Raw genomic sequence first — 12,546 nt, 5'->3', positions numbered from 1 at the left:
AAATTAAATGCTTCAAAAGTCACAAAGTGCACTGCCTTATCTGTCTTCATACAATGTTAGACATTTTTGGCATTTAAACCTTTTAAAAATAAAAACCAGCCAAATATGTAAAGCAGTCTGTACATTTATATTTTTGGTGGGGGTTTTTATTTTAAAAGAAACAGCTTCCTTATGATCTGCCTCAAGTTCTGGTGGAAATGCTTATAGGAACTAGAAAAAAAAAAACAAGAGAAGCACATTCAAAATACTGATTTACTTTGGTAGCAGATAGTGTTCTTTGAAGACTCCTGAATGGAGACAACCTCCATTAAAGTGAAGTGGGCTATTTTTAATAATACTTCACACAAGAACTTTGACAAAAAATTGTTTTAAAAGAGCAAAGCATCTGTACCCACTGATAGCGATGCAACACTAGTATATGATAACCTAAAACAAAATGAAATGCCCATAGGAAAAAGTTTATTTTAATTTTATCTAAATTTACTTTCAGTCGATAGTCCAGTAACATTGTCTTCTCAATCCAATATTCCCTCTGTACAAGGCTGCTCGTTCGAACCAGGCAGTTCAGGTGACAAGGGAGTGGAGTCAGGAGAGGAACTGCTCACAGTTTTAAGTAGACAGTAACTTTTAGCTTCCCTCTTAATGTGCTAATAGTTGTCTAAAAAAATATGCAATTCTTCGAAAGGTACCACTTCTGATTTCTTTTTTATCTGTAACCTTTGGAAACTAATCACATGAAACTACAAAATTAGCAAATGTCTTGAAATCTGTATATAAAACATAAATTAACTCTAATTTTAAACTCTCATTTATTAGTGTACCACTCAATCTTTAAAAAAAATGAAAGAAAAAGAAAAACAGAAAAAGAAAAAAAAAAAAGGCTCCGAAGCTAGTCTTGCACCATTCTTTACAAAAGGAGACTGTTCCTTCTAACTGCACCCACCCATACCCAATCTCAAAACATTTCATTTAATTGTCTTGGTCATGTACATTTCCAAGATGAGATTTTATATTTTGCTCCCACAGCTTCTGATTATCGGAAAAGCCATGCTTTCCTTTATTAAAGGAGTTTGGTCCAGCTGATGTTGGTGTGTCCCTTCCAATATTCTTCATCCTCATCTTAGCTTCTGGAGGCATTTCTTCTGGGTCACTGTCTTCATCTTCATTGAAAGCTGCTGCTATTGAAAGGGTTTTTGGAGCAAGGTTTGGAACTGTTTCCTTAGGCTTACTTGATCCAAGTTTGATGGATATGACTGATGCTTTCTTTGTCGTCTGACTACTTATGGCAAATCCAAACTTGGAGATCTTTGTAGGCTTTGTGGGGAGGTCCGCAGCTTCTTCATCAGCTGATCGATTTTCAGCGCTGCGACTGGAACTTTCCCCTCCATTACTCTGGTGGCTCCGGCTCGCTGAGGCTTCTCCTCTCCCGCCTTCCAGTTTGCCATCTCCCATGCCACGGCCTCCCCTTGCAGCATGGGCCTTCTATTTCTTTAAGGGATTTTTCTCATGTCCTCTATCATTTTCACGAAGATGCTTTTAATGTCATTCTCTTCTGGTTCATCTGCATCGTGATGTTCAGGTCTTGCTGGTGTATGGTTCCTAGTCTCCGGTGGTGTCATATTGGGTTTTCTGTTGTTGGATGTGCTTTTACCTTGTGCTCTTCTCATCCTTTCTTCTGGTAGGTGTAGCAAGAGTTTCTTGTTCTCCTGGTGGGTGTGGGACCAAGGTTCTCTTCTGGTAGATGCAAACAGAGCCAATACTCTGATGTCTGTCCTCTTTTCATGGATGGAGGTTCACTGTTACCCAGGCGTTGGCAGTGTTCGGGCATGCTGGGTCCCACCGAGCCCACAGTTGGAGTCAGAGCTGTCACTGGGCCTCAGTGTGTATGATCCCACCATCGAACTCGGTCCGGCGGGCAGGTCGCTTGTGTCAGATGACTCGGAGGCCACCTTTTGATCTTTCAGGACTGTTAGATCCCAAGGACTGTTAGAGCCCAGGGGAATATTAGAGCCCACACCACTGTTAGAGACCACGGGACTGTTAGAGACCACAGGACTTTTAGAGGCCACAGCAAAATTAGAGCCCATGGAACTTTTAGAGCCCAGAGCACTGTTAGAGCCCACAGGATTGTTAAAGAGCTCACAGCACTGATAGAACCCATGAGATTGTTCTATTCCACAACATTGTTACACACCACAGGACTCTTACTGCTCACAGCACTGTTAGAGGCCAGGGGACTGTTAGATACAACAACACTCCTGAGCCTACGGGAATGTGAGAGCACACATTATTGTTAGAAACCACAGGACAGATAGAGATCTCAGGACTGTTAGAGACCACAGGACTGTGAGAGCCCTCAGGACTGATGGAGACCACAGCTCTGTTAGAGCCCACAGGACTGTTAGAGCCCACAGCACTGTTAGAGTGTAAGGGACTGTTAGAGCCCAGAACACTGTTAGAACACACAGGACTGATAGAGACCACAGGACTGTTAGAGGCCACAGCACTGATAGAGGCTATGGGACTGTTAGAGCCCGAAGCACTATTGGAGCCCACAGCAATGTTAGAAACCATAAGACTGTTAGACACCACAGTACATTTAGAGAACACAGGACTTTTAGAATGCACAGCACTGTTAGAGCCCATGGGACTGTTAGAAACCATAGCATTTTTAGAGACCACAGGACTGTTAGAGCCCACAAGACTGTTAGAGCTCTCACAGTACTGTTAGAGCCCAGGGGACCATTAGAGTCCACAGAACTGTTAGAGCCCACTGGACTGTTAAAGAGCTCACAGCACTGTGAGAGTCCAGGGGAATGTTAGAGCTCACAGAACTGTTAGAGCCCACGGGACTGTAAAACCCTCAGGACTGTTAGAGACCACAGCACTTAGAGACCACAGGATTGTTAGAGCCCACAGGACTGTTAGAGACCACAGCAGTATTAGAGATAAAGGGCCTCTTAGAGACCACAGGACTGTTATAACCCATAGGACTGTTAGAGACCATAGCAATGTTACAGACCAGAGCACTGTTAGAGCCCAAGGGACGGTTAGAGATCACAGGACTGTTAGAGCCCTCAGGACTGTTAGAAACCACAGCAGTATTAGAGCCCATGGGCCCCTTAGAGACCACAGGACTTTTAGAGCCAATAGGACTTTAGAGACCATAGCAATATTATAAACCAGAGCTCTGTTAGAGCCCAAGGGACTGTTGGAGAGCACAGGACTGTTAGAGCCTACAGCAGTGATAGAGCCTTCGGGATTGTTAGAGCCCCTGAGAATGTTAGAGCCCATAGGACTGCAAAAACTCAATGGTCTGTTAGAATCCATAGCATTTTTAGACACCGAAGGACTGTTTGACCCCATAGGAATGTAAGAGATCTCACAGCACTGTTAGAGCCCACAGCACTTTTAGAGACCTCACTATTGTTAGAGCCCATGGGACTATTAGAGACCACAGGGCTGTTAGAACCCACAGCAGTGTTAGAATCCATGGGATTGTTAAATACCACAGGAATTTCAGAGATCACAGGACTGTTAAGAGACCACAGCACTGTTAGAGCCCATAGGACTGATAGAGGCCACAGCACTGTTAGAGCCCACAGAACTGTTAAAGACCAGAGGACTATTAGAGATCAGAGCACTGTTAGACACCACAGGACTGTTAGAGTCAACACACTGTTAGAGTCCACAGGACTGTTAGAGCCCACAGGACTCTTAGAGACCATAAGACGGTTAGAGACCACAGCATGGTTAGAGGCCAAAGGACTGTTAAAGTATGCACAGCCCTGTTAGAGCCCACTGGAAGCTTAGAAACCCTAGCATTGTTAGAGACCACAGGACTGATAGAGTTCACAGGACTGTTAGAGAGCTCACAGCACAGTTAGAGCCCAAGGGACTGTTTGAGCCCACAGCACTGTTAGAGACCAAAGGACTCTTAGAGTCAACAGCACTGTTAGTGCACACAGCAATGTTAAAGTTCAGAGGACTGTTAGAGACCACAGCACTGTTAGAGACCACAGCACTGTTAGAGCCCATAGGACTGATAGAGGCCACAGCACTGTTAGAGCCCACAGAACTGTTAAAGACCAGAGGACTATTAGAGATCAGAGCACTGTTAGAGAGCACACAGCATTGTTAGAGCTCACGGGATTGTTAGAGACCATAGCACTTTTACAGCTTGCAGGACTGTTAGAGCCCAAGGGACTGTTAGAGCCCAGGGGAATGTTAGAGCCCATAGCACTGTTAGAGACCACAGTACTGCTAGAGTCCATGGGACTATTAGACCCCCTAGGACTGTTAGAGCTCACAACACTGTTATACACCACAAGACTGTTTGAGACCAAAACACTGTTAGAGCCCACATCACTCTTAGAGGCCATGGGACTTTTAGAGCCCAAAGCACTGTTAAAACTCAAGCGACTGTTAGAGACCATAGCACTGTTAGAGACTACAGCACTGTTACAGGCCAGAGGACTGTCAGAGACCTAACAGCACTGTTAGAGCCCAGGGGACTCTTAGAACCCACAGCACTGTTAGAGACCACAGGACTGTCAGAGAGCTAACAACACTGTTAGAGCCCAGGGGACAGTTATATCGCACAGCACTGTTAGAGACCATAGGACTGTTAGAGCTCACAGCACTCTTAGAGCACACAGGAATGTTAGAGACCACAGCACTGTCAGAGCCCAGGGGACTGTTAGAGACCACAGCAGTGTTAGAGACTACAATACTGTTAGAGTCCACAGCACTGTTATAGCCCACAGCACTCTTAGAGGCCAGGGCACTGTTAGAGCCCACAGGACTTTTAGATCCCACACCACAGTTAGCTCCCATGGGATTGTTAGAGACCAAGGGACTGTTGGAGCCCACTGGACGGTGAGAGAGCTCACTGCAGTGTTAGAACAAGGGGACCGTTCGAGCCCACAGCACTGTTAGAGACCACAGGACTGTTAGAGACCACAGGACATTTAGAACCCACACCCGTGTTTGAGCCCACAGGAGTGTTAGAGCTCATGGAACTGTTAGATACCCGAGCACTATTCGAGACCACGCGTCTGTTAGAATCCACAACATTGTTAGAGGCCATAAGACTGTTAGAGAAGATAACAATGTTAGAGCATCAAGGACTGTTAAAGCCGAGGGGACTGTTAGAGCCCACAAGACTGTTAGAACCTACAGGAGATTTAGAGACCACAACACTCTTAGAGACCATGGGACTTTTAGACCCCAAACCACTGTTAGATCCCAGGGGACTGTTAGAACCCAAGGGACATTTGGAGCCCACTGGATGGTTAGAGGGCTCAATGCAGTGTTAGAACACAGGGGACTGTTCTAGCCCAAAGCACTGTTTGAGATCACAGGACTATTAGTGACCACGGGTCTGTTAGAGCCCACAGCAGTGTTAGAGGCCCTAAGACTGTTATAGAACCTAGCACTGTTAGAGACCACAGGACTTTTAGAACCCACACACCCGTTTTTGCCCACAGGATTGTTAGAGCTCATGGGACAGTTAGAGACCCCAGCACTGTTAGAACCTACAGGAGATTTAGAGACCACAACACTGTTAGAGAACATACGACTGTTAGAACCTACTGTACCTTTAGAGACCACAGCACTGTTAGAGATTACAGGGTTTTAGATCCCACACTACTCTTAGAGCCTATGGGACTGTTAGAGTCCAAGGGAATGTTAGGGTCCCCAGCATTGTTAAAACCCACAGGACTGTAAGAGACCAATGCATTGTCAGAGAACACAGGACTATTAGAGCCCATGGGACTCTCAGAATCCCAGGGACAGTTAGAACCCACAACACTTTAGAACCCACAGTAATGTTAGAGACCACAGCACTGATAGAGACCATTGGTCTCTTAAAGCCCATGGGACTGTTAGAGAGCTCACAACATTGTTAGAGACTAGGAGAATATTGGAAACCACATTTCTGTGGAGCCCACAGGAATGTTAGAGACTATAGGATTTTTAGAGGCCACAGCACGGTTAGACCCCATGGGACATTAGAGACCACATCACTCTTAGAGCCTGCATGACTGTTAGAGCCCATTGGACTGTTGAGCCCACAGGACTGGTAAAGAGCTCACAGCCCTGTTAGAGCTCAGGTGCTTGTTAGAGCCCAGAGCACTGTTGGAGACCACAGGACTGTTAGAGACCACAGCACTGTTAGAGCCCAAGGGAATGTCAGAGACCACAGCACTGTTAGAGCATCCAGGACTGTTAGAGCCAAGGAGACTGTTAGAACACACAGGATTGTTAGAACCCAGCGGACTGTTAGAGTCCACAGCACTGTTATAGCCCACGGCACTGTTAGAGCCCATGGGACTCTTAGAGCCCATGGTTCTCTTAGAGACCACAGCACTTTTAGAGCCAGTGGGATTGTTAGAACCCACAGCACTATTGGCAATCACAGGACTGTGAGAATCCACAGCACTGTTAGAGGCCATAAGACTGTTAGAGACCATAGCACTGTTAGAGACCACAGGACTTTTAGATCCCACACCACTGTTAGATCCCATGGGACTGTTAGAGCCCAAGGGACTGTTGGAGCCCACTGGATGGTGAGAGAGCTCACCACATTGTTAGAATAAGGGGACTGTTTGAGCCCACAGCACTGTTAGAAACCACAGGATTGTTAAAGATCAAAGGACTGTTAGAGACCACCGGTCTGTTAGAGCCCACGGCAGTGTTAGAGGCCATAAGACTGTTAGAGAACATAGCACTCTTAGAGACCATAGGACATTTAGCACCCACAACCCTCTTTGAGCCCACAGGAGTGTTAGAGCTCATGGGACTGTTAGAGCCCACAGGAACGTTAGAACCTACTAGAGATTTAGAGACCACATCACTGTTACAACCCTGGATTGTTAGAGACCACAGCACAGTTAGAGAACATAGGACTCTTAGAACCCACTGTACTTTTGGAGACCACAGCACTGTTAGAGACTATAGTACTTTTAGAACCCACATCACTGTTAGAGCCTATGGGACTTTTAGAGCCCAAGGGACTGTTAGGGTCCCCAGCATTGTTAAATCCCACAGGACTGTAAGAGACCAATGCATTGATAGAGACCACAGGACTATTAGAGGGCATGGGACTCTAAGAGCCCCAGGGACAGCTAGAACCCACAGCACTTTAGAACCCACAGTAATGTTAGAGACCACAGCATTGATAGAGACCATTGGTCCCTTAAAGCCCATGAGACTGTTAGAGAGCTCATAGCACTGTTAGAGACCAGGCGACTGTTGGAGACCAGAGCACTGTTGGAACCCACAGGACTGTTAGAGACTACAGGATTTTTAGAACCCACACCACTCTTAGAGCCTATGGGACTGTTAGAGCCCAAGGGACTCTTAGGGTCCCCAGCATTGTTAAATCCCACAGGACTATTAGAGACCAATGCATTGACAGAGACCACAGGACTATTAGAGCCCATGGGATTCTAAGAGCCCCAGGGACTTTTAGAACCCACAGCAATTTAGAACCCACAGTACTGTTGGAGACCACAGCATTGATAGAGACCATTGGTCTCTTAAAGCCCATGGGACTGTTAGAGAGCTCACAGCACTGTTAGAGACCAGGCGACTGTTGGAGACCAGAGCACTGTTGGAACCCACAGGACTGTTAGAGACCACAGGATTTTTAGAGGCCACAGCACGGTTAGAACTGACGGGACATTTAGAGACCACATCACTTTTAGAGCCTGCAGAACTGTTAGAGCCCATTGGACTGTTAGAGCCCACAGGACTGGTAAAGAGCTCACAGCCCTGTTAGAGCCCAGGATCTTGTTAGAGCCCACAGCACTGCTGGAGACCACCAGACTGTTAGAGACCACAGCACTGTTAGAGCCGACAGGCCTGTTAGAGACCAAGGGACTGTTAGAGACCACAGCACTTTTAGAGCCCAAGGGACTGTTAGAGACCACACCACTGTTATATTATAGCCCATGGGACTGTTAGAGCCGAAGGGACTGTTACAACCCACAGGATTGTTAGAACCCACAGTACTGTTAGAGACCACACCACTGTTATATTATAGCCCATGGGACTGTTAGAGACCACGGGACTCTTAGAGACCTTGGTTCACTTAGAGACCACAACACTTTTAGAGCCAGTGGATTTGTTAGAAATGACAGCACTGTTCGAAATCACAGGACTGTTTAGAGGCCACAGCACTGTTAGAGACCACAGTACTGTTAGAGGCCATAAGACTGTTAGAGACCATAGCACTGTTAGAGACCACAGGACTTTAAGAACCCACACCACTGTTAGATCCCATGGCACTGTTAGAGCCCAAGGGACTGTTGGAGCCCACTGGACGGTTAGAGAGCTCAGTGCAATGTTAGAACACATGGGACTGTTCCAGCCCACAATACTGTTAGAGACCACATGACTATTAGAGACCACAGGACTGTTAGAGACCACAGGACTGTTAGAGACCAATGGTCTCTTAGAGCCCATGGCACTGTTAGAGGCCACAGAACTTTTAGAGCCCACATGCCTGTTTGAGCCCACATGCCTGTTTGAGACCACAGGAGTGTTAGAGCTCATGGGATGGTTAGAGCCCACAAGACTGTTAGAACCCAGAGGAGATTTAGAGATCACATCACTGTTAGAAGCCCCAGGACTGTTAGAGATCACAGCAGTGTTAGAGATCATAGGACTGTTAGAACCCACTGTATTTTTAGAGACCACAGCACAGTTAGAGCCCAGGGGGACTGTTAGAGCCCACAGCACTGGTAGCTCCCTCAGGACTGTTAGAGACCACAGAACATTTAGAACCCCCCAGGCCTGTTAGAGACCACAGAACTTTTAGAGACCACAAGACTATTAGAGCCCACGGAACTGTTAGAGCCCAAGGGACTCTTGGAGCCCACTTGTTAGGAAACTCACTGCATTGTTAGAGCCAAGGTGACTCTTAGAACCCACAGCCCTGTTAGAGACCACAGGCTGTTAGAGTCCACAGCAATGTTAGAGCTCAAGGGACTGTTAAAGATCACAGGACTGTTAGAGACCACAGCACTGTTAGAATCCACAAGATTATTAGAGATCACAGAACTGTTAGAGAACATAGGACTGTTAGATTCCACTGTCCTGTTAGAGACCACAGAACTGTTAGAGACCATGAGACTGTTAAAACACACAGCATTGTTAGAACCCACAGGAATTTTAGAGACCACAGCACTGTTGGAGACCATAGGACTTTTAGAGCCCACTGGACTGTTAGGCAACTCCCAGCACTTTTAGAACTCTGGTGACTGTTAGAGCCCACAGCAATGTTAGAGACCACAGTACTTTTAGATCTCACAGCAGGTTTAGAGCCCCCATCTCTTTTAGAGACCACAGCACTGTTAGAGCCTAAAGGACTGTTAGAGACCACAAAATTTTTAGAACCCACAGGACTGTTAGAGCTCACAAGTCAGTTAGGGCCTTCAAGACTGTTAAGAGTTCACAGCACTGTTAGAGGCCAGTGGACTGATAGAACCCACAGCACTTTTATAGACTACAGGTCTGTTAGCATTCACAGCACTGTTAGAACTCACAGGACTGTTAAATACCACAGCACTGTTAGAGACCACAGCACTGTTAGAGACCACAGCACTGTTAGAGCCCATGGGACTTTTAGAGACCACAGCATTGTGAGAGCCCATGGGATTGTTAAAGACCACAGCACTGTTAGAGCCTACGGGATTGTGAGAGGCGACAGCACTTCGAGAGACCACAGCACTGTTAGAGCCCATGGGACTGTTAGGGACAAAGGGACTGTTAGAGACCTCAGGACTGTTAGAATTCACAGCACTGTTAGAGGCCAGGGAACTGATAGAGCCCACAACACTGTTAGAGACCACAGGACTGTTAGAGTCCGCAGCACTGGTAGAACCTATGTGACTGTTCTAGACCATGGGACTTTTAGAGAGCTCAGAGCATTGTTAGAGCCCGTGGGACTGTTAGAGACCACAGCACTGTTAGAGCTCACAGGACTGTTAGAGACCACCAGACTGTTAGAGCCCACAGAACTCTTAGATCTGATGTGACTTTTAGAGACCTTGGGACTTTTTGAGAGCGCACCTCACTAAAAGACTGTGAGAACCCATAGCGAGCACACTGGAATGTAAAAGACCACAACACTGTGGGGACTGTGAGAGCCCATAGCACTTTTAGAGACCACAGGACTGTTAGAGCCCACGGGACTGTTAGGGACCAAGGAACTGTTGGCGCCCAGTGGACTGTTAGGGAACTCACAGCACTGTTACAGCCCAGGTGACTGTTAGAGTTCACAGCACTGTTAGAGCCCATGGGACTGTTAGAGACCACAGGACTGTTAGAACCTACAGGACTGTTAGAGACCACAGGACTGTTAGAACCTACAGGACTGTTAGAGACCACAGCACTGTTAGAGCCCATGGGCCTGTTAGATAACAGAGCACTGTTAGAGCCTACAGGACTGTGAGAGCCCATAGCACTTCTAGTATGTTAGAGCCCACGGGACTGTTAGGGACCAAGGGACTGTTGGAGCTCACTGGACTGTTAAGAGTTCACAGCACTGTTAGAGCCCAGGGGACTGTTAGAGACCATAGCACTGTTAGAACCCACAGGACTGTCAGAGACCACAGAACTGTTAGAAGCCACCAGACTGTTAGAGACCCCATCACTGTTGGAGACCTTAGGACTTTTAGAGCCTACTGGACTGTTAGGGAACTCCCAGCACTGTTAGAGACCGGGAGACTGTTAGAGACCACAGCACTGTTAGAGACCACAGCACTTTTAGATCTCTCAGCAGGTTGAGAGCCCCCAGCACTTTTGGAGACCACAGCACTTTTAGAGACTAAAGCACTGTTAGATACCAAAGCACTGTTAGAACCCACAGGACTGTTAGAGTCCACCAGACTGCTAGAGCCTACGAGAATGTTAAAGGGTTCACAGCACTGTTAGAGGCCAGGGGATTGATAGAGCCCACAGAACTTTTAGAGACCATAGTGCTGTTAGAGCTCATGGGACTTTTAGAACCCAAGGGACTGTTGGAGCCCACTGTACTGTTAGAGAGCACAACACTGTTAGGGACCACAGCACTGTTAGAGCACACTGGAATGTTAAAGGCCATAGCACTGTTAGAGCCTACAGCACTGTTGGAGCCCATAGGAGTGTTAGATACCACAGCACTGTTAGAGCCCACAGGTCTGTTAGAGACCACAGGACTTTTAGAGTTCACAGTACGGTTAGAGCCCATGGGACTCTTAGAGCCCACAGCACTGTTAGAACCCACAGGACTGTCAGAGGCCACAGAACTATTAGAGACCAAGGGACTGTTAGAGCACACAACACTGTTAGAACCCACAAGACTTTTAGAGACCACAGCACTGTTAGAGACCATAGTGCTGTTAGAGCCCATGGGACTTTTAGAGCCCAAGGGACTATTGGAGCCCACTGTACTTTTAGAGACCACAGGATTTTAGAGATCACAGCACTGTTAGAGCCAAGGGGACTGATAGAGCCCACAGCAGTGTTAAGAGACCACAAGACTGTTAGAGCCCACGTGACTCTTAGGGACCAAGGTACTGTTGGAACCCACTGGATTGTTAGGGAACTCACAGCACCTTTAGAGCCCAGGTGAATGTGTGAGCCCACAGTACTCTTAGAGACCACAGGACTGTTAGAATTCACAGCACTGTTATAGCCCACAGCACTGTTCGGGACCACAGGACTGTTAGAGTTCACAGCACTGTTAGAGCCCTTAGGACTGTTAGAGCCCACAGCACTTTTAGAGAGCACAGGACTATTAGGACCACAGCAGTGTTAGAGCCTATGGAACTATTAGAGCCCACATATCTTTTAGAACACACAGGACTGTTAGAGCCCCCAGGACTGTTATAGCCCAAGGGACTGTTGGAGTCCACTGGAGTGGTAGAGAGCTCACAGCACTGTTAAAGTCTCCGGGACTTCTAGAGACCAAAGCACTGTTAGAGCCCATGGGCCCGTTAGAATCCCAAATCCCTGGTAGCCCTCAACGAAGAGCACACAAACCTCACTACTAACATCACACATTAAAACGTAGAGAAAAACATTTAAAATCAATTACTGCTCACAAATCTAGGGCAAGAAATGGAAAAGAATGTGATCAGAAGTTTAAAAGCTGTTTAGACTAAATGTGGAAATAATGGGTGACATCAAAGGAAGATGCAGGGAAAAGAGGAAAACAGGGGCACGGAGAACCAAGGTTATGAAAAAGAAAAGAATAAATAAATATGGAGAAGAGTGTTACAAGGAGAAGAGAAGAAAAACAGGAGTTCAACAAATACTTTTTGGAAGGCAGGAACAGAAAAAATATCTCCCAAGAAACCAATCAGATAAAGCATGGAGGTGAATGTCATGATCATGTGTGGAGTCACTGAAGATGAATTTGAGATTCAAAGGAACCAGAGGATTCAAGGACATGCTGTGCAAAGGGCCTTCACTGGCATCCTGTGACGCTTTTGTTTGGGTAGCTCAGGGTTCAAAGCATGAACAGAGAAACAGTGAAACCACACAAGTACTTCT

At 46.7% G+C, this 12,546-nt stretch overlaps 1 protein-coding gene across 1 annotated transcript; it reads right to left on the bottom strand.

The window, feature by feature from the left end:
* Positions 1-859: 859 nt before the first annotated feature.
* Positions 860-1,445, bottom strand: LOC100762114 (PEST proteolytic signal-containing nuclear protein). Its single transcript, XM_027432179.2, is given in 2 exon segments — positions 860-1,397; positions 1,400-1,445. Coding segments are annotated over 2 exon segments (474 nt in total). The 3' UTR covers positions 860-969.
* Between the last annotated feature and the right edge of the window lie 11,101 nt (positions 1,446-12,546).

Source organism: Cricetulus griseus, chromosome X (genome assembly GCF_003668045.3).
Source record: "Cricetulus griseus strain 17A/GY chromosome X, alternate assembly CriGri-PICRH-1.0, whole genome shotgun sequence".
In the NCBI taxonomy this organism is placed as follows: Eukaryota; Metazoa; Chordata; class Mammalia; order Rodentia; family Cricetidae; genus Cricetulus; species Cricetulus griseus.
Note: the sequence above shows the minus strand (reverse complement) of the source record. Positions and strands in the feature narration are given on the sequence as shown.